General features: G+C 36.2%; 1 protein-coding gene across 8 annotated transcripts in view; it reads left to right on the top strand.

The window, feature by feature from the left end:
* Nucleotides 1-3287: 3287 nt before the first annotated feature.
* oys (oysgedart) overlaps nt 3288-23010 on the top strand; it is a 100941-nt gene continuing 81218 nt past the window's right edge. For 3 of the 8 annotated variants that reach the window (XM_067775468.1, XM_067775464.1, XM_067775461.1), the window contains exons 1-2: nt 3288-3388; nt 4259-4432. In XM_067775468.1, the coding sequence (XP_067631569.1) occupies nt 4337-4432 (96 nt within the window). In that variant the 5' untranslated portion in view covers nt 3288-3388; nt 4259-4336. Of the gene's footprint in view, nt 3389-3457; nt 3479-3962; nt 4154-4258; nt 4433-21939; nt 22202-23010 lie in introns of those variants that run through there. The other 5 variants (XM_067775467.1, XM_067775463.1, XM_067775466.1 and 2 more) reach the window with 3 other exon arrangements.

Raw genomic sequence — 23010 nt, 5'->3', positions numbered from 1 at the left:
TGCACTCCATCTGTGTGTCTCGAAGCGCTTCGTAGTTTACCGATGTACCTCCGCTGACAATCTCGATGCGCGATAACATGTCTGCCACAACATTGCTTTCCCCTTTGAATGTGTTCAATTTTAGTCGTAAATTGACTAATAAAATCCAGTTGCCTCGACTGCCGGGGCGAAAGTCTCCCCCCTTTCTGTTCAAAAGCGTGTACCAGCGGTTTGTGGCCTGTATAAGTAATAAATTGCGCACCTTAAAACGTTCAACAAAAATCGTGAGATTGGGCGTTATCTACGAAGATATCTCCAAATCTTAATACTTAGTGTATTTGTGCTTATAAAAGTTCTTATTTTTTGAGAAGTTTTGTATATAGAATTTTAGAATTTTTTTATTTCTGTGGCAAATAGCCGCTTAATTATAATATTATATTTGATTGGAGTTCATTTTCGAAAGGGATAATAAAGGGATACTTGAATATCGACCGCTGAGTGGATTATTATCCTATTTCAGCTGCCGTTTCAAAAACGCACTATCTCAGAAAACTTTTAAATAAAACCCTATCTCAGAAAAACCACCATATCTGAATTAAAATTCAATAAATTTTGACATTGGCTGGAGCGTTTATGGCAATATTCTGAAAAAGGGTATTTCTTTTCAAATATCAGATAGAGCTTTTTCGAATTGAAAGCCGAAATAGGGTGATATTCATCTCAGCCGTCGATATGCAACCTTCGAAAAAAATTTGCTTCAAATGGAAGTTTTTTGTATTTGTGCATAGCTGTCTAGCACTGTACAATTCATCTTGGTCGATATATGCGAAAGTCTTTGGAGGTTCTGGCAAAGGACTATAAGGATAAGGACTGCAACAACAAGAAAAAGATGTGAAATTACTCAAGGTACTCGGGATCAAACATCGCTCCCGTGGCAGTCGGTCTAGTACCCGAAGGGGTTAATAGATGGCAACGCGAAAAAGTCATTATTAGTAGCACTGTTCACGCAAAGTACGGGCTCAGAGACACTTGGGTGGCAAAAAGATTACACTGACACTGCGTCGACAAATACTAACTTACCAAAAAATTTAGTATTTCAATAAACAAAACCGAAATATTATGGCCCGGATTGCTCCAAACTGAAGAAATAAAAATTGGTGTTTCAAGTTCGGAATCATAAAGGTATTGAAAGAGTGTTCTTTATCAGCTTATTTAGATCCTGTTATTCAATGGCGGCCGCCGTGGTGTGATGGTAGCGTGCTCCGCCATCCACACCCAAGGTCCTGGGTCCACGCTCCGGAAAAAGCAACATCAAAATTTAGAAAGACGATTTTTCAATTAGCAAACAATTTTTCTAAGTGGGTTCACCCCTCGGCAGTGTTTGGCAAGCACTTCGAGTGGGTTTTTGCCATGAAAAGCTCTCAGTGACAACTCATCTGCCTTGCAGATGCCGTTCGGAGTCGGCATAAAACAAGTAGATCCTGTCGGCCTAAAATCTCTTCGGAGGTTGTCGCGCCTTACATTTTTTTTTTATTCAATGCTAGTTTAAACTTCAGGTCAAGTTGACTAGGGTTTAATCCTGCCACTTCGGCCACTTGAGCTGAGATTACCAGCAAAATTTTATGTTATCGAATAAATGGGCAAGGTTAAACTCTACCCAACTTTAACTATAAGCTCCCACTGACAACTGGGTCTGAGAAATTTCGAAATGAATAAAATTTGCTTCATGCGATGGTTATCGGGTGTAGACCTAATATATGATATGAACCTAATACCACATATGACATGAGCCTAATATCACATATATGATATGAGCCTAATATAACATATGATATTGTAACGAATTTTACTTGCAAATCCTCTTATTTGCAATCCTCTGCTAAGTTCGAATCACTAAACTGTTGAATAAATAACTCCAATTTGTAATAATGCAAAATGGCCTTTATTAAAGTACTTCACAATAACACTCAAACTGTGCAGCGAATAGCTTGCTTAATAACCACACTGATTGATAGCTCAATGAAACTCTACTATTCAAAATAATACTGCTATTGCTCGCTAGATATCGTCTTAATCGAAACTGCTTGACAACTCAAATCAAACTGAATTACAGCGCCTCTACATCTGTCGCCTTTTATACTCTTTGGTTTCCTCGATCGCATCTTCTAGACGCTTCCAGAATCTACTAGTCCAGTAGCTCTCAAACTTCTCAGCTGTAACTACAATTGCACAATTTTATAGTTTTTCTCATTGCATACTTATAGGAGTATCTTAGATATATGCATGTATTTGTGCATTGACTCTCTGCTGCTCGTACACGTTCATGGTACATATATGTAGACGCAGTTATTGTTTCGTTTATGTAGATACATGGTGATTGAATTATTGATGTGCATTCACGTCACTGCTTAGCATCGGCTTAGAGCTGGCAGCACTCCTTAGTTTTGCTAATATTCGTAACAATATGGAGCTCTTTTACATGAGTTGATTTTGTTACGTTCAACATAAACTATTTGATGGTCTATCAACCGGAAAACTGCCTCATTAAAAATAACCGTTACCTCCATATCCGGAACTTACAGGACACCAAATAGGCACCTCTGTGAAGTTATTCGATTTACTTACGACTTTTAAAAGCTTGATATCTGGTCTAAACTTCTTGAATACGTTCATTATTGTGAGTCCGATTGAAATGCAAAATACGTGTGAAATATGAGTTTCAGAAATTATTGTATGGTTATGGCTAAGGCGTTATGGTATGTAGCCATTGACCAGTTTCATTGATTTCCATAGGGTTGGTTGGTTGGATCAGCTGTTTTATACGAACATGGGCATGGGAAGATTGCAGCAGAACCTCTTTGGCTTGTGAAGAATTATCTGGTGCATTTATTCTATTCCATAAAAAAAGTGGTTCCCACATCCGAAATTGGAAATTAAAATTTTTGTTTCTGTCAAAAGATTTCTCGAAAAAATCAAAAAAAAAAAAAAAATACCCCGTCAGTTCCAAAACCAGAAATGTGAACGATTATTTTTTTTTTTTTTTTTGATTTTCAGAGTTTGAATTCGCGATTACGCGTCCAAAGCCCATCTTTTGACAATACCCAAAATTTTTGGACACTGTCGTATGCAAATACCATTTGGGAGTCACAAACGAGTCAACTTCATTTGGGACTCTTCTTAGTTTTGAGTACTTTGAGAATATTTGTTTGGTTAATTTTTTCAAATTGGAATCACTATAGTTGTCAGAATTGTATTTGGCAACGCGACGTTGACGCTATTTTAATGCTTTTTGACAGCTGTCAGCGCCATTTCCTTTCTGTTCGTATTCGTCACTGACGTAAAAAATTTTAGTGTTGCAAAAGAATTTAGTTTATTTTGAGTCGTGCAAGCGAAATAAAGTGTGAAAGAGGTAAAATCCCAATGCGGTGCAATTAAATTTTTGTGTTGTGAATAAAGTGGGCGGTGCTGCTGTGGACGTGATTAAAAAAAAGAATAGTTTGTGGGTACCGATTGCGTCCAAAGTGTTGCCAACGTCCTGGCAAAGTGCGTGGTGGGGAAAAATACGAAGTATTTGATGGTATTAAACGGTCTGGATTTTATTAATAATGATCTAAAAGTTTCAATATTGTTCAAGAAACAACGATAAATAGAGAAATAAAGATTTACGTCTCTGGAAAGGAGCGTATTTTACGTTCCCTAGGCGTGTTTTTCGTGTTCATGCACTTATTTGCTTTTCCCCACCTGACTGGCTGGTAATGGCTGTGTTGAGATTTTTGCTTGGTTTTTGTTTTTGGAAAGTATAAATAAACAAATAAGTCGTGTGATTTAAAAATAAAAATAAAAATACACAAATATGTTGTAGCGATATACATATGTATATACTTGTGTCAAAGAGTATAATACATACTCTTTGCTTCTGTTTATGTAGGAGTGTTGTTAATCAATGAAATACAAAGTAAAAAAAAAAATAACCTAAAAACTCATTCCACTCAAAGCAAAGTCAATTTGAGTTACTTCTATTTCGTAAATTTGAATGAAAAAATAAATTATTTGTAATAAAAATTTCTGAAAGCAAATATTGAAATATTGACCGACTGTTGTGTACGTATTATTGTAATACGTGTAATTCTTGTAGCCGTGTGTTGCCTCATATCGCTTTTGGAAGTAATAAATGGTCCGTCATTCATACCAATTTCTAGTTTTGTATACCTACTTGTGCTTTGTGAGACCTTTTAATAAATTGAAGATTTTGTTTAATTTTTTTTTTTTTTTGGTGCAGGTGAATATTGAATGAAAAGTTAGATTTAAAACCGAAATTATAAGAGCAGTACGGACGTGATTGCAATCTGATTGCAAGATGCTGGAATCACCGAACTTCATTGATAATGACAACTATCAAGGGAGTCGAGCCTTCACTTGGTTGGCCGATATGTGTGGACTATCTGTTGATTTGGTGAGTACGAAGTTATTACTTATTATTCATATGTAGCTACGGTTGCCACTTTTGGTCCGCTGGTCCCTTTTTTCCAATTTTGGTCCTTTTTAGGCTGTAATCAAGATTGTTTGTTTTCACTGAGGAAAAATGTTCAACACTGCCCACAAAATTGTCCACACATTCATTAACCCTTATATATAATTTATAATTTACCTCAATGGATTTCTTACAAAAAAATTGATGCCAAGAAAATGTAGCAGAACAATGGCACTTCACCTAGCAGATAGTTTAGAAAAGTGTTGAATCTTGAAGCAAACCAATTTTTGTTTATTGTTGGTGAAACAAAAATATCGAGAGAGGTGTCAAACGACGCGTCTTGACATCAGTATTAATAATCCGAAGGCGGAAAATAACAATTTTAACTTGTTCAAAAGATATTAACGAAAAACCGAAAGAAGGCGCGCCGGTACCTCCGAAACCGGTGGTGGGATCCATAGCAGATGATGCGCTAGTTGAAGGAAATGAAACGGACATTTCAATAGCAAGGAGCAAAATGTAAGAAGATTTGGACTCATTGTATAGATGGCTTTGAATTAATAAACTCAAGCTTAACGTTAACAAAACATTTATGGTTTTATCTAGGACGACCAATAAAGAATCACTTAAAATAGATCTAAAAATAATGAATACGAGCATTGAGGATGTCAAAATATTTAAGTACTTAGGGATCCTGATTGACAATAAACTGAGGTTTACGGATCATATTGATTATATTGCTGCCGAAATGGGCAAAAAATTGGATTTTGGAAGAGATCGTGTAAACTTATTAGTAAGAAATATAAGTTGAAAGTTTATAGATCCATCATAGAACCGCACTTCTTATATAATATAATAATATTCTTTATTGCCAATGAAACACAAGTAGACAGGTTACAAATTATGCAAGGCAAAGCTATGAGATTTATATTGAAAGTGAGGTACGACACTTCCATAAAGAGTATGCTTGATGCACTAAACTGGTTGAGTGTGAAACAGTTGATATTTTACCATAGTATGAAATTTGTATTTTATATCAAGCATGGTAAATTACCAGCCTACCTAATTGTAATACTTGTTTATGTGAATGAAACCCATTCTTACATAATCAGGGAAATAATAATTTTAGATTAAAAAATAAATAAATGTAAGGCGCGATAACCTCCGAAGAGATCTAAGGCCGAGCTTCTCTTCCAATTTGCGTCGTGTTCCTCTTGATTTTTCCCTACAAATTGGCCGGACGGACCTACATGTTTTATGCCGACTCTGAACGGCATCTGCAAGGCAGATGAGTTTTCACTGAGAGCTTTTCATGGCAGAAATACAATCGGAGCGCTTGCCAGACACTGCCGAGGGGCGACCCCGCTTAGAAAAATTTTCTTCTAATTGAAAAATCTTATTTCTAAAATTTTGATGTTGCTTTGCCCGAGAGTTGAACCCAGGGCATACGGTGTGATAGGTGGAGCACGCTACCATTACACCACGGTGGCCGCCAATTTTAGATTACCTCTTCTCAAAACAGAAATGGACAAGCAAAATATATTTTACAAAGGCCTGAAATGTTTTAATGAACTACCTAATCATGTTAAAAATTGTGAAAACTTAAACACCTTCAAAAAAAGTTTATTAGAATATTGCAAAACCCTTCCAATAAGATAAAATATTTTGTATCTGTATTTCATGTTACTGTACCTTGAGCGTACACGGCAATCCAAATAGAAACAGAGGAACCTTATGCATCAGATCAAATACATATATCGCTTGCAATCAAACTAGGAAAGAATTCCTGAAAATATCGTCCCAGACAAACAGTTGGAGTGTTCATGTGAATCACGTATATTCCTACAACAATGATATATTATAATTAATTATGTTTACATAAAAGCTGGTACAGGGAGGGTTGGAAACACGTCCTTTCCAACCGTCCGATAAGAGTTGCTCATTCTGCTGAGCTGCTAGCTTTTGGGTTGACCGGAATCAAATGCATTCCAACAGCATAAATAATAAAACTGTGTAATCATACGTCTTGGAGTAGGGCAGGATTGAGAACACGTCCTTCCAACCTCCCAATGATATGACTCCAAGACTCGCCCGTTGGGATCACCAGTTCCCGTGCTGACCGGAATCTCATGCATTCCGACACCCCAAACGCTAGAAATCCTTTATTATTATTAAAATGTATTTATAATTTGTAATAATCTAAGTTTTAGGCTTAAAACGCCGTAATAATAAATAAATAATAATAATAATAACAAGCGGTCAATCAGAAAATCTTGTTTTGGTGGCTAGATATTTCGATCGTTTATCAAAAACTTTTCGTGATAGACTTTTGTCACTGTTTGAGCTTAAAAAAAGTTGTTGCAAATGCAAGTACATCTCAAAGTAATTTGACGGAGTTGTCCACTGATGAAGACAGCATTGTATTGAAAACTAAATAAATTAATGAGACTACTTTGTTTTATATTAAGTGCACTTACCACTGTTTTATGTTCAAGTTATGCGATATGCTTTGATAGGTAATGAGAGTTTTTAAATTTTTCTCACACAGCACAAAACAAATGGATGAGTTTTAGGAATTCCAAGGCTATTATGTTCTTCACACTGCGATGCGGCTATATTTCTATTTTTATGTCTGGAAGAAAATAGCATTTCTGCTATACAACCGTCAAATTCAATATCAGTTACAGAATTAAAAGTTTCTATATATTTCCGACGTGCGCAAAAGAGTTCAATCAGAAAGATTTAATCTGCCGATATTATTCAATCAATATGAGTAATTTTATTTGCAATGATTATATCAAAATATTGGATATTTAAAAAATGTCAGTGTACATAATTTAGATTACTAAGTATCTTAACCCAAGAAATATTTTATTGGAAGTAAGGCAGAAATATTTTTGGAAAGCGATAACTTAAAAAATGCTCAACGTAGATCTGATATAAACGCTTTGTGTCAAATTATTCCCGTTGGAGAGCTGAACCCCAGAAACTTTAATAATAACATTGTTTATAATAACTAATTTATCGTACCTCGTCAAATGGAAGTTCGACTATTACTACTCAGTTCAAACTTTTAAGACTTTTCAATAGTAAATCTGAGGACTGTGGCTATATTCAATTAATGTGAGTTTTGAAATGTACATATTTCTCTAACACAAATTACATTGAAATAATGTACATTTTTTTTTTAATTTTTTGTCCGATTTTATAATAAAATTGATAAAACCGAGCCCTGGATAAATTTAGTTTAAAAACACAAATTTTATGTAAATAAAACAGAACTAGTTTGGCTTGCAGCACGGGTTTGCTCTAAGGTTTTTCGTTAAAACAATTATTTATATAAGGCTTTTTGTTAGAATGAAAGTGTGTGCGACTTTGTACCACAACCTGAAATCAAAGATTTTACAAAGAATTCGACACATTCGTGAATTGCCGAATTGTTTGTAAGCCAATTAAAACTACAAAAATTTGGTCCGTTTCTTTGGGATTTGGTCCTTTTTTTCGATGAGTTTTGGTCGCAAATGAAAAAATGGTGCGGCAACCGTATATTGTAGGTGCGTTGGCTTGAGGTAACAAAGAGAACAGAGCAACATGTTTTACGATTTATCGCCTCAAGTATCCTATTGCACACTTGTTGCAATACATTATACAAATATGTATGTACAAATGTGCAATGTTGTGTGCATTGATGTCATTGCATTGCAGTTCTTTGCGAGTACAGTAAAGGCGTAGTCATGAATTTTTATGAAGAGGGGCTTTAGTAAAACCAAAATATTCATTGCTGCATTAATACATTAGCAAGTTCATAGTAGTATCGTTGACACTATGTTGACGATTATAGAGTTTTGCACGTAGCAACTAGCACCTTAAGGTTCTAACTTGAGTATCACTTCGAAACATCTAGGCCATCCATAGGACTCTGGTCATAGGTGAACTTGACAATTAGATTTGAAAAACCCATTAGCTATAAATTAATGTATTGTGCTCAACAACCACTTGGTTCCATCGATAAGGTTTTTGTTATAGCGATAAGGACACTCCCCGAAGGCCTTGGGGAGTGTTATCGTGTTGATGGTCCTTTGCCGGATGCGGATCCGGTACGTTCCGGTACCAAGCCCGACCATCTCGGTAACGATTTGTTATGACCACATGCTAGGCCATACCGCCCTCCCACCGCCTAGATTCATTAGGACTTCGGGGTCGCCACAGCCTCGGATGTTAATAAAACAGGATTCCCCACGGATAGGTGAGGTTGACAATTGAGTTTGGAGAAGCTATATATTGCGCTGGCAACCTGAAATGGTTTCGCTACATAACCGCTTGAATCTGGTATTTTAGTCGCCTCTTACGACAGGCATACCTACGGCGGGTATATTCTAACCCCTAACCCGCTGGGGTCCTGGGCTAAGGTTGTAGCGTATGTTCCCTAAACTTAGTAAGAAGAAGGCAGAGAAGGGCGGCCTTATGTAGAATCCCGACAAAATGATCTCACTGCTTTAAACAAACTACTTCCTGATGATAATATTCCTGCCAAAGATGATAATATGCCGATAGTGTAACATGTCGTATCGCTCTCTAACATGGTAGTTTGCTCTTCGGATGCCACTAGAGCTTGTCATAGTAGTTCCACATCGCGACTAATTTACATGCAAACTATCTACACATTAACACAAACTAACTAACGGGCTTTTGAGTAATCTATGTGCTGGGAATATACTCGGTATCTCAATATCCGTTATCAGCTTCCGGCGACAAGTTATCGCAAAGTTATTTCCGAAGAATTGGGGCTTTTTAGGAAACGAGCTCAAAGGGGAAATAAGGATTCCAAATATTCTTGCTAAGGCTACTTAGTGGTTTCGGTCGCAGGCATTTCATTTTTAATTTATTTGTTAACTAGTGCTGTTTAGGCTTAAAATGTTGGAAAGAACGTGTTTCCAATCACCCCCCCCCCCCCCCTCCCCCTACTTCAACTCCTCGGTCTCTGTCGGAATGCATGAAGATTCCGATCAAAATAACTGAACATGTTTGATAGTTTGGATAGAAGGTGTGTCCCATAAGCTACTATTCGAACTTTTGTTTGGTCTCCTATTCATCATTTAATATTTTGGTAAGGATTTTAAAATGCTTCAATAAACTTTTTTTATTCACCTACCTACTTTTAATAATACAGCTGGTTCTCAGGAAGCACTTTGTTTTGTCAAGATGAACCACAGCGAGGGTGGACTTAGGTGGTGTTTTGCTATATCATCTCAATAGAGCTAGGTCAAAGCCATCGGCCATATTGGAATCATATGCACAGCCTCGCTTGCGATGTCTCTGCTCGATAGCCCGCATTCCAATTCGTCAGCATCTAGTTATGTTGCTACCGCTACCTTTTTAAGTGGAATTATGCCTTTACTGCATAGCTTGTTAGGCCAGAAATCATCGCCGAAAATTATTTGATTGACCAGCACTGCAACATGCCGATTTCTTCATAACAAACTCTTTGCTCTCTGAATAACATCATCAACATTTGGCAATCAATTGTAAACCAGATAGAAAAACTTAGTTTAAAATTAGAATTCTTGTCCAAAATCGACAAGTCCAAAAAAGCTAAAACTTGTATCAACTATGTATTTAAAATTTACGAAACAACACAGAGCGTTTTATCTCAGTTTTACTATTTGCAGCGTCTGGTCTCAAAGTTCCACTTGAGCATAATATTTATATGCTAAAAGTAAGATTGCTTCGTGTATTATGAAATAGTATGACACTGATGGAATATGTCTATCCTAAATCTCGTAGGATATCCACATGTTAAAAATACCGGTTACTTATATGGCACGTTAGTTTGCAATACTATTAAGAAGAATACCCTTAGGCATGAAAGAAACGAAAGAAACTTAAAGAGCATATTTGAATGGTTACGCGTATAACTTTTTCCTCAAATTTCGGGCCGGCAGCACTTGGGCTAAAGATAAAGAGGCGCTAATTACCACTTACAAAGAAATTGACGGGCAGCTTGCATCCCCTATATGGTCGGCGAGCTTAAGGGATATTATTGGAATAAACTACAGGCCTGTCAAAACACCGCTCTCAGAACTGCTACGGATTGCATAGAACACCATTTACACAGTGGGACGAGAGTAAAAGATAAAATAATAAATAAATGTAAGGCGCGATAACCTCAGAGGAGATCTAAGGCCGAGCTTCTCTTCCAATTTGCGTCGTGCTCCTATTTTTTTTCCTACAAATTGGCGGGATAGGACCTACTTGTTTAATGCCGACTCCGAACGGCATCTTCAAGGCAGATGAGTTTTTACTGAGAGCTTTTCATGGCAGAAATACAGTCGGAGTGCTTGCCAAACACTGCCGAGGGGCGACCCCGCTTATACACATTTTCTTCTAATTTAAAAAACTTGTTTCTAAAGTTTTTGATGTTGCTTTTTCCGGGGCGTGAAACCAGAATCTTCGGTGTGGTAGGCGGAGCGCCTTACCATCACACCATAGCGGCCGCCAAGTGGGACGAGAGTACTCCCCATAAAAGGAGAGAAATGGAATGCTGAACAAACAGTTTCTGCTGAATACCCAGAAACCTAGGCATCTGATTGAAGAGGCTCCGCGCACCCAGGGACTTAAGAAGAGGTAATCTCCGCAAGCATTATGAGGAAATACGGCACATGAGAATTCAGCCGTACGAAGTAAAAAAACACAAAAAGGTCCTCAGAGATATCCACCAAAACGCGTCGGACTTCTATGTCAGGAATTTTCCGGCGGAACCCGTATTTGAAGTCAAAAAACCCTTAAATCGTAGTCGAGGAAAGCAGCCTTGCCAGGGAGACACGCGTCACTCTAGCTCAACTTCGATCTGGATAGTGTAACTCACTAAACTCTTACCTATCCGGAAACAACCCCGACATACTTAATGTATGTCCTGCTTGTAACGTGTCCCCAAATGACAACGATCTTTTCTCTCTACATCGCATTAAGAGACGGTTCTGGTTCTAATTCTGTCTCCTTGCAGTGCTTTCAACTGTTACTTTTAACATTATGTTATCTTACGAAATGACCCTCTTTGCAAACCTTTTGAACGCATTCTTAACTGGTTTAGTCGTAGGTGGTTCTGAAACAGCCGTTGCCTTTGAGTAATTGATTACAATTCATAAAGCTCAGACTTAAGCGCTGTGGTACAGCAACCAACTGTCTCGCTCTGCATACCATCAACACCAGTTTGGAGGTAGTCACTAAACCTGCTGCTTTGCGTGACTGTCTTAACATTTTTCTGCAGGGCTGAAACAAAAACCTGATCCATTCAAGAATTAGTTCCTGCTTTCTTGGAAAATGATTACAGATGCTTACAACGGTTTTCGCCCCTAACATTTATTTGTATGAGTCTATGGATGGGCCGATTTATATTGCATACTCGCATCTATTAGAAGTATGAAAAAAGTAATTGAACGCATGCCTATGGCAAAAAGAAAAACATGTAATTACTTTGTGCAAAGAAGTAAAATAGGAGGAACCAAGCGCTCTTCTTATGCGATACAGGGTCACAAGGAGAAACTTCAAAGTGCAAAAATACTATACATCTTAATATTTCTTGTGTACGTGCGTTTGTAACTGAACTTCTTCCCACGGCAGCCGGTTCTATGTACCTGAGCGACTCGGGATTCTTCCCGACCAAGGGCTGCCATTTCAGTGTAACCCCCAACCCCTCCCCACTGAACTCATAAACGACTTGACCAATTTTGATGAAATTTTGTGTGTGTATTCAAGAGGATTTCAGAATGCTTTAAATTAACAATATTCTTCTTTTCCTTTCTTATCTTTTCGAGAGGTGAACCAAAAAAAAGAATAATTGATGGTGCGATTTCCATGAAATTTTATACTTGACTAACATATTAATTGAGACAATTTGCTTTCCGTGAATTAGACAAAGGATCGAACTTTTTACAAAAAATCTAATTTATGGTGCGATTTGCTTGAACTTTGATACAGGGATACTACCCCTTTTGGGCAAGTAATTTACCGAGAAACCTTTATTTCTATAAAATGGACCGTCCTATTGTATCGATTTTACGATTTATTTGAAATTCGGTATAGATGTAACCTTTTACCAAGAATGGAGTTCACTCCAGGGTTCCCCTTCGACAAGCTTAATAAACCTAGTCTAAACAATCTTTTTTATGATTTGATTTGCTTGAAATTTGTTACAGGGCTACCTCCTTGATTAGCTTATTATTAAAGAGATTTTTTTTCCGGACGAGAACCCGACCCATTGTAGTAAATCGTATTTATGTTGCGGTTTACCTAAAACTTGGTACAAGGGACCTCTTTGTCTAGCTAAATATTTGAGAAACTTTTCTTTCAGGGAAAAGGACCAGGATCTGATCTATTGTAAATTATCTTTCGAAAAAGGAAAATCAGAGATAGGAATGCGAAAGGGGAAGAAAGAGAAGGGGGAGAGAAGAAAAACCAGAGAGAGGGGAGGAAGAGGAAAGAATGTGTGAGAAAAAAAGTCTGAAGGAAAGATAGGAAGGAGAAGAAGCAAGATAAATGAAGAAAAATAGAGAGAGGTTGAGGGAGAGGAAAGAAAGTCGGAGTAAAAGAGGGAAAAATCGATAATGTGAAAGGGGGAAATAAACAAACATTACAAAAGCAAACGGCAAATATATCGAATTTGATCGATTATGTGAAGCAGGTATTCGATGTTTGGTATAAAAATTTTATATATGAGGAAATGAGCTGAGAGAGGGAAAGGGAATGGGAGTGGGAGAGGTGTAGTGGGAGTGGGACTAGGTGTGGAAAAGGAAAACATTCCCATAGGATCGAGCGTTTGAGTAAGAATGGGAGTGGAATCGGGAGTGGGAGTGAGGAGGAGGATTCGGAGTTGTAGTGGGAGTGGGATTTAGAGTATGAGCGCGAATGGTAGTGGGACCGATAATGGGTTTTGGAGTGGAGGAGATAAATGAAATAAAACATGCATCAAAATGTTAAGAAGAATGAAAGATAAAGTAGTGAAGAAGGGGAGAGATTGTGAAGTGGGCAAGCGAGGGTAAACTTTTAAATGTAAACAAACCAATTTTCAGGCAAAACAAATTCTGCTGGGTACTCTAGTAATTATGTAAGTATAACCCAATTTCAAAACTTATAGTCGAAAAAAATCGAGGTTTTAAAAATAATTCTTAAAATTACAGAATATATTAGTAAATGTTTATGAAGCGACAAGAAATTGCTCATTTGTTGCATATTTTTTCATTGACCCTGTAAAAAGTTCTTGTTATGCAGTGAACCCAGTTTCGTGCGGCTTAAATTGGATTGAATGACACAATGTAGTTATGGATGATTTTAAAAAAAGAAAACAGCAACATTATGATGAAAAGTGAGTGGAGTAAAATTTTATTTTTCTTAAGTAGAAACTCATCGAATATCAATGTAATTGCGATTTTGCTTTGTTACTATAGATGGCTCATATTAAGGATACACTCGTTACTTAGATGCTGCCGGGGCTCAGCAAAAGATTTGTTAATTGTTATATTTTTTTCTTAATCATGCCAACTCAAATTTACTAAATAAGTACTGCGCTATAGTACGATACACGAAATTAGAGATACGAGTAACAAATACGAAATTGAGCATCCTTATAAGATGCGCAACAAAAGGTCACTAAGTATTACAATAACATCAGTTCATTTGTGATGGATCGGCATCAACTTATTGACCCTGAATATTTGATGTGTAAAACAGATAATACACTTCTACTTTCATTGTTTGTATAATAGGTATTTGTTCTAATTTGCGATTTAAATAATCTCTGATAGTTAGCGTTTTACACAATTCTTTCTAATCACTGATAACGCCTTGAATGATAGATATATATGCACATAAACAGCGGGAGGGTATTTGGGGTTATTGATGAATATAACGAGAATCAGCAAATGATGAGTATATAAACTAAGCCTATGACTATACAGTCGGTTTTTTTGAAAATGTTTTCTAATCGGTCTTGCTAATTTCGACTGATATATTCTAGTAATATTCATTTTAGATGGCAATTTGTATTATATAATTTACGGTTCCCCCATAAATTCCGAAAACAAAAATTCAGAAAAACATTTTTATACTCAGCTGAGCAGAGCTCACAGAGTATATAAATTTTGTTCGCATAACGGTACCCCGTAACGGCATAAACTAATCGAGATAGATATACACTTCTAGATATCAAAATGATCTAGGTCCGTCCGTCCGCCCGTCTGTCCGTGAACTCGATAAATTGAGTAAATTTTGAGGTATCTTAATGAAATTTGGAATGTAGATTCCTGGACACTCATCTCAGATCGCTATTTAAAATGAACGAAATCGGACTATAACTACGCCCACCTTTTCGAAACCGAAAAAGTGCGATAATTCAATACCATAGACGGATAGAGCGATGAAACTTGGTAGGCGGGTTGACCTTATGACGCAGAATAGAAAATTAGTAAAATTTTGGGCAATGGGCCCGGTAACGCCCACTTTTAAAAGAAGGTAATTTCAAAGTTTTGCAAGCTGTAATTTGGCAGTCGTTGAAGATATCATGATGAAATTTGGCCGGAACGTTACTCCTGTTACTATATGTATTCTATATAAGAATTAGCAAAGTCGGATGACGAACACGCCAACTCTATAAAAAATACAAAAATAAAAGAAAATTTAAAAATGGGCGTGGCGCCGCCCTTTTTCATTTAATTTGTCTAGAATATTTTTAATGCCATAAGTCGAACAAAAAGTTACCAATCCTTGTGAAATTTGGTAAGGACATAGATTCTATAAAGATAACTGTTTCCTCTGAAAAAGGGCGAAATCGGTTGAAGCCACGCCCAGTTTTTATATACAGTCGACTTTCTGTCCCTCCGCTCGGCCGTTAACACGATAACTTGAGCAAAATCGATATATCTTTACTAAACTTAGTTCACGTACTTGGTATGGTATGGTATGGTATCTGAACCCACTTTATCTTGCTATTAAAAATGGGCAAAATCCGATTATGACCACGCCCACTCTTTCGATATTGAAAATTTCGAAATATGAAAAAATGCCATAATTCTATACCAAATACGAAAGAATGTATGAAACGTGGTGATTGGATTGGTTTTTTGACGCAAAATATAACTTTAGAAAAACTTTGTAAAATGGGTGTGACACCTACCATATTAAGTAGAAGAAAATGAAAAAGTTCTGCAGGCGAAATCAAAAGCCCTTGAAATCATGGCAGGAATACTGTTCCTCGTATTACATATATAAATAATTATCGACTCTGGGTCACCCTGGTCCACATTTTGATCAATATCTCGAAAACGCCTTCACATATACAACTAAGGGCCACTCCCTTTTAAAACCCTCATTAACACCTTTCATTTGATACCCATATCGTACAAACACATTCTAGAGTCACCCCTAGTCCACCTTTATGCGACATCTCGAAAAGGCGTCCACCTATAGAGCCAAGGCCCACTCTCAGCTGAGTATGTAATGTTCGGTTACACCCGAACTTAGCCTTGCTTACTTGTTTTATAATAGGTATTTGTTCTAATTTGCGATTTAAATAATCTCTAATAGTAGCGTTTTACACAATTCTTTCTAATCACTGATAACGCCTTGAATGATAGATACATATATATGCACACGAACAGCGGGAGGGTATTTGGGGTTATTGATGAATATAACGAGAATCAGCAAATGATGAGTATATAAACTAAGCCTATGACTATACAGTCGGTTTTTTTGAAAATATTTTCTAATCGGTCTTGCTAATTTCGACTGATATATTCTAGTTATATTCATTTTATGTGACAATTTATATTATATAATTTACGTAGTTAACTGTATTTCGTCGCATATACCTGCGATGGACAGAGCTTAATGCGGCAGTTACCCACAGACGTGTGCCGTACGTAAGGACGTTTGTCGTACGAAGCACGTTTGACCGAACTCTCAAGCCCGTAGGAATCAATGTGTGCGTCTGTGTACATGTACATAACATATTTGTGTGTGTATTGTTTGCAGATAAGCACTGTTGCCATTAACCATTTTGCTTGTATGCTTATGGAAACATCAACTTTTTCCAATTTAATTTTTGATATTGTAAAAGGCCGGAATACATATTAAATAAGTATAAATAGATTACATATTTATAATCAGCACTTTTACATAATTATTTCGAATTATTTTCACAATTTTTCAAACTTTAATTAGGTGTTTTTGCATAAAATTGCAAACGGTCCAAAATTAGCGCACAAAAGTTTACTAGGCAACTCAGTCTAGTGAGAGAGCGATCAGCTGACACGATCTTACGGAAAAAATCAAAATTGTTTTGATTTCTACGTTCCGGGCTACGTACGTACGGGCGTTGCACGTCGGTGAGTTTTCGTTTACATTGCACACTCATAAGATAGGTCGTGTCAGCTGACACGTTTTTGGTACGTACGTTCGTGAGTAACTGCCGCATAACAGCCTCATTATCTTTGACGTTATCGTGTCCAAAACGATCGCCGTTCGTCTGTTTGTAGCACGATTAGCAATACGACAGGCAAAACGATAACAGCCGACTCTAACGTTATCTCGGCATTCTCTATCACGAACACCTGCTGTGAAAGCAAAAACGAAGTGTCAGAAGCAAAGGACGAAAACAAATTTGATAATTGTTATCATACAGTTGAGGAATAACGAAAAGCTAGACGATAAACGAAAACGTAAGCTTCAGAGTACCATTAGCAGACGATATTGTAAATGCAGGTATCGTTCGTTAAGCGTCTCGTTCGCCAAACAGAATGAATTTGTAACTTTTTATTTTTCCCTATTTATTTTCCTTTTTGTTTTCCTATTCCATTTACCTTCTCTTTTCCTTTCCTTAATATTCCTTTTTTGTTGCCCGGATTCGGTTTATGTCCACTCGCTAAGATTTTTTCTTGCTTAATTATCCTCATATCAACTCAACCATGTCTTGGAGAGCCACTAACGTTGTTTTAACGATAAACGAGACTCCTCGAAGATTATAGGGAGTATTATCGGTGGGTATGGGGTTGACCCGATTTAGAATCGGTACGTTTGGATATGTAGTGCCATTAAGGTGCTAGCCCACCCCTTAGTTACGTGAGGAACTTGAGATCACCATTGCCGCGCCTGCTAAATATGAGCATGATACATTCATATTAGTAACAGGATTCGCCTTGCAGGGGGAGGTGAAACCGCCAACAAAAAGCATACCTTTAACACATGATTACATACAAAGTATGTACTGTGCAAAACGAATAAAATATGCAAGGAAGGCAATTGGGATAAAGTGTACAACAACTAAGGCATGACGTGCTGAATGAGTTTGTCACACTTCAACCATCGTAGGAGTGCGGGTTCAAATTCTACTCCCGAGAGAAAAGGATTTGATGAGATTTACAAGGTATAACCGACACAGCTGTCGCCTTGTCCGTCCTGATGTCACGTTGTTTAAATTTTTCCCAAATTATTAAATAAGGGAGGTATTTAGGTTGGATAAGTTGTGAAGCTATAAAGTTTTGTATTGCGCCTAACATCCCCTTGATGCACTGAATCTCTGTCATCATTCCAGATGTAGGAAAGGCGATTTTCAGGAGAAAGGGTTGAACATATGTATATTGTGATCGTGTCCTACGCTCGCCAGATTCTAGAACAAACTTCTGGTAATATTTGCCGTCTGTGCGAGATACTAATATACCGACCAGTTAACCTCACCTAAACTACATATGTATGTATGCAACTTAAAGTCTTCGACCCCTTACGTTGCAATTCTAAGAACTGAATTTAAAATAAAAACTAGCCGTGTTTTTTTTTCCATGTATATACATCTACATTTGCGGTTAAAGAAACGCTTATTGCCACTTTTATAATATTTAGGAGACCCATCTAGCGGCAGTGGTTAAATAACTATGTAGCTACAGAACAGTTGTACCGCATAGCGAAGACACGCACTTCTGCCATAGTGTATGGCTGAATCGGTTTGCGGTGAATAGTGGACATACACCATTTGTGAAGGTAAAACATATATTTCAGTTGCATCCGAGTATAATGCGTATTGAAATTTAGGAGTACTAATTTTCTGCGCTGCAATTTCAGAAGTGTAGATAAAATTATGCACTTGGCTGTCCATATAAAGTTTAAGTGCATACATTCAGAAAAAACTTGAATGAAATGGCAGTTAAGAAAATATTTCCCCTTCACATGGCCAAAATTTCTTCAAAATGAGGAAAAATTCCTCAATTTGAAGAATTTTTCCTCATTTTGAAGAAATTTGGCCATGCGAATTAGGAAAAAATTTCTTAAGCGCCATTTCATTCCCATTTTTCTTCAATCGGGAGAAATTTTTTTCTGAGTGTATGTATGTATATTAATCTGGGTCGATTTGTATGGACGAAAGTTAACCGATATCGCGCCATCGATTTTTCGATAGGATTTGGGCTCAGGAAAACAGATCCACTACGCGAAATTTTTTTTTAGTTTTTTTTTGTTTTTGATTTTTAAGGTTTTTTTCATGACCTACTAACAAAATTTTCAAATGTATACCCTGTCCGACCCATAAATGTACGCTAAAATCCTTGTCGATAACAGTTAAAAAAAAAAAAAAAATACGGTCTTGAAAAAGACCTTAAAAATTAAAAAAAAACAAAAACCATAAAAAAACAAAAATTTCGCAGGCTCGAAAATTATTGTTTTGGGTATGCGTAGTGGAATTTTTTTCCTGAGCCCAAATCCTATCAAAAATCGATGGCGCGATATCGGTTAATAAATCGACCCAGTCTAATGTATATAGATGTAAAAAAACACAGCTACCTTCGGCTTTAGTTGTAATTTTCTGAAAATGAATTGATATTTTCTGGATTTGAAATAAAAAATTCTGAACTTGAATTGTTATTTCCTGAACTTTGATTTGCTGTAACAAATTGATAATTGAAATATAAATTCTGAATTTGGATTGTTATCTTCTGAACTTAAATTATAATTAAATCAACTTGAGTTTTTTGAATTTGAAATCAAAATTCCGAGCTTGAATGATATTTACTGAACTAGAATTGTAATTTTTTGAATTTGAAATGAACATTTTCAACTTGAATTATTATTTTCTAAACCTGAATTTTGGTTTTCTGAACTTAAGAGGTAATTTCCTGAAGCTGCATTGCAGTGTAAGCACGTTGAATTGAAGTTCAGATTATTTTCCGAAATTGAAATAAGTAGGAATTCTACACTTGAATTGTAATTTTCCGAGCTTCAGTTGTAATTTACCTAACGTATTTTTTTTTTAATTTGAGATAAAGATTTTGAAAGTAAGTTTTCTGATGTAGAAAACTCCGTATTTTTCGGAACTTAAAAGGGAATTCCGCACCTGAGTTGTATTTTTCTGACGGTACATTGTAATTTATTGAACTTGAATTGTAACTTTCGGAACTCGAAATGACGATTCTGAATATAAATTGTAATTTTGTAATAAAGTTAGTAATTTTTGAATTTTGAACTGAAAAAGGTGTGGTGCTGGATAATTGCGCCAATTTTTGCGCATTGATACATCCGTAAAGTCAGAGCAAAGGTCAGTAACAACGGAATGTTTTAACGAAATAGCGCTAAATGCTCTTCAAGTGGTCTTTATACGGTCTATTACTTATTATGAAAAATTTTAAAGCTGACAGTGTGCCGGCAAAGCGTGGAGTTTGTATAATCTGGGAAACCAACTTTCTCTTCACGTATAACATTGAGCTCTTAGCCATACTGTTACGATTTGGGAGTGAGGCAGTTTATCAGTCAACCGACTGCCCAAAGAAGGGTATTTATGCCAGGTTTAGGATCCGAAGTTAGAAGCTTTTGTACTCTCATTGAAATTAATGTGCTATAAACAGCTTCCTTTGGACTATTGTTCTCCAGACAGAAAATGCATAATAAGTTTGTATCAAAAGTTCCTCACATACCTGATTTACCAGTATAAGTAGGTACCAGAGATCTGTTTTGAGTACTAATAAAATTAGTGAACTTAATCATGAGCCAAAAAATTGTGTCTAAATGTGTACTTAGTCAAGTAAAAACAAATACTATGAGTGATTAGCACATAAAATAGAAAATACATACGAGTGCCCCGTAACACATATGTCTCATATATATATGACATTGTTGAGTATAAACTGATGTCATAGTCGCTTTAACTCAGTAGCACGTTGATTTCGTGTGTATACTTCGTTTATCACCGGTTTTACTTTGGCGCTGTATTCAGTTAGTTTCATGTACATCGTTGTGTTGCTAGCGTCAGGAGATTGACATGACTTTATTTATTTTATTGCACTGTTAGTCTTACTTATTCCAATTAGTGTTTTCGTATAACACAGTTGACTTTCTTGCTCAATAAGACAATTGAGTACTGAAATGCTTCGTGGTTTATGAGCGGTTATTCATTTCACGAAGTATGACTATGTAAATGTGTGTTAGTGGATATAAGTGCTTGATATTCTTTGTTTGCATACGCACTAATACTCATTTCTTGGTTAGTCCACTAATAACCTTAAAAGATGAATAATTGCAGCTCACTGGTAGGTACATATTTAATTTTGACTCCAGAAAGTGGGCACAAAATGTATGAAGATGATCTCTGATGATGATTGTGCACTGACATGAGAAATAATTTTATGAATTCCCAACTCCATATGTCTGTGAAATTTAGCCACAAGTGCCATATGTACAAATGTCTACACAAACAGTTCCATCATGCTTAACATGAATACATTTTAATTTTCAGCGACACTTAATAGCCTCAATTTACTTAATAAAGATTTCGAGTATTATGCTGAAAATGATATGCAAATAGAAATTGTAATAAGTGGGTATGTGCTACAAGTACTTAGTAGCAAGACAATGAAATTTGCCAACCGAAATAGCCAAAATAACCAAATCGACGGCGCTAATGTGGTAGCTGCGTAACAGATGTAAGTCAACAAACCGCAAAAATTATAGAATTATGAGACAATCAGCCAAAGTTAAATAAGCTAACCAAATAGAAATAGGCTACAAACAAATTAACTTACCTTACACTTAGTCCGAAAATAATGATGGCTAGTGTATCCAGCTAACATTTTGAAGGAAGCATATTCAAAAATCATAGAATACCATTCGTCAGGGTCAGTTGCTGTTACAACAAGAGTCAGTTACGCTTTGTAGTTTCCGAATCAACATTTGAGCTTGAGTCAAGTTAGACCTCAAGTTGAGAACTAGCATACTTCTCAAATCTCAAGCATTGGTTTTCAAAAATCGCTGAACTAGCGCTCTCAACAAAAAGAACATTTTTTATATGGCAACAAGTGCTATATCTCAAGTTGAGAAAAAGAAGTTCTCAACTTGTACTCAAGCGTGATTCTCTAATTGAACTCAAAATTTATTATTAACAAAACATGTATAAATAATTTTAAATTTATAACGCTTAATTAATGCTATCAACCACTTGTTTATTTATGCACTATAAACAGGTGTTGGCTTCGGCGGTGCCACCTCGGATAATACTTTTATTTTCAACTTCACCTCAACTTAATATTCAATGTTGGATATCAATCAACAGAAGAAATATACTGGATATAGATTTGAAAAATATAAAGTTCGCCAAATATCCCAAAGGTTGGATTATCGTTGAGAATGATATTGGATATCAACTTGAGAACTAGATTTTTCTCGAACCATATTTTTCTTGAACTATATTTTTCTCTGTCGAAATATGTTTACCATGTGTTTTGGGTAAGTATTACTTTGCCCTTGAAAATTAAAAAACCTAAAAAGTCTTAAAAAATTAAGTTCAAAAATGTCCTGTCTCAGAACTTGTTTTTAGCAAGACCCAGTCTCAGAATAAAATTTTTAAAAACGGTCTATCTCAGAAATTTAAAAAAAAATCGTGACCTCAGATTTTTTTTTCAAAATTCTATCTGAGTTGAAAATTTAATTTATGTTGACACAGACGCTTTTGAAACGAATTCTGCGATAAGTCGTTTTTGTAAAAAGAATTTAGAATGAGTTTTCTTCAAACAATTTTTTACTTCCTTTATATTAGGTCGGTTGAATGTTTGTCCGCTTTTCAAACAAATCTTGCAATCGATTTTAAAGTAACTTGTCATTAAGCTACAAACATGAAACCTCAGAGACAGGTTAAGACACCGTGACAAAGGAACAATAGGAGAGAAAAATTCCGTTAGGTGGCGCACGGATCGAAAAAATTAGATAATTGGAAATTTGAAACCGGGTTTTAAGTAACTTTCGATGAGCTATAGGCTAAAAATTTTGAGCTTAACTCAGAGGTCGATGACAGCCGATGACACAATACAAAAAGTTTCGCTAGGGGGCGCACGGACTGAGATATTTAGAAAAATCAAACGGAACGGAGGGAATTTTGGAATTTATTTTTATGCGCAAAACCTCACAGATAGGATAAGACGCCGATAAAATGTAAGAAAAGGAGAAAATAAAAATAAAACAATTTTAAGCACTTCCGTTATATAAATGAACAAAAATCAGCGAAAAATGTCTCCTTATATAAAAACTTATTCTTGCTA

The sequence above is a fragment of the Eurosta solidaginis genome, chromosome 3 (genome assembly GCF_040869045.1).
Source record: "Eurosta solidaginis isolate ZX-2024a chromosome 3, ASM4086904v1, whole genome shotgun sequence".
Taxonomy (NCBI): Eukaryota; Metazoa; Arthropoda; class Insecta; order Diptera; family Tephritidae; genus Eurosta; species Eurosta solidaginis.
This window is presented reverse-complemented; position numbering and strand designations above follow the sequence as displayed.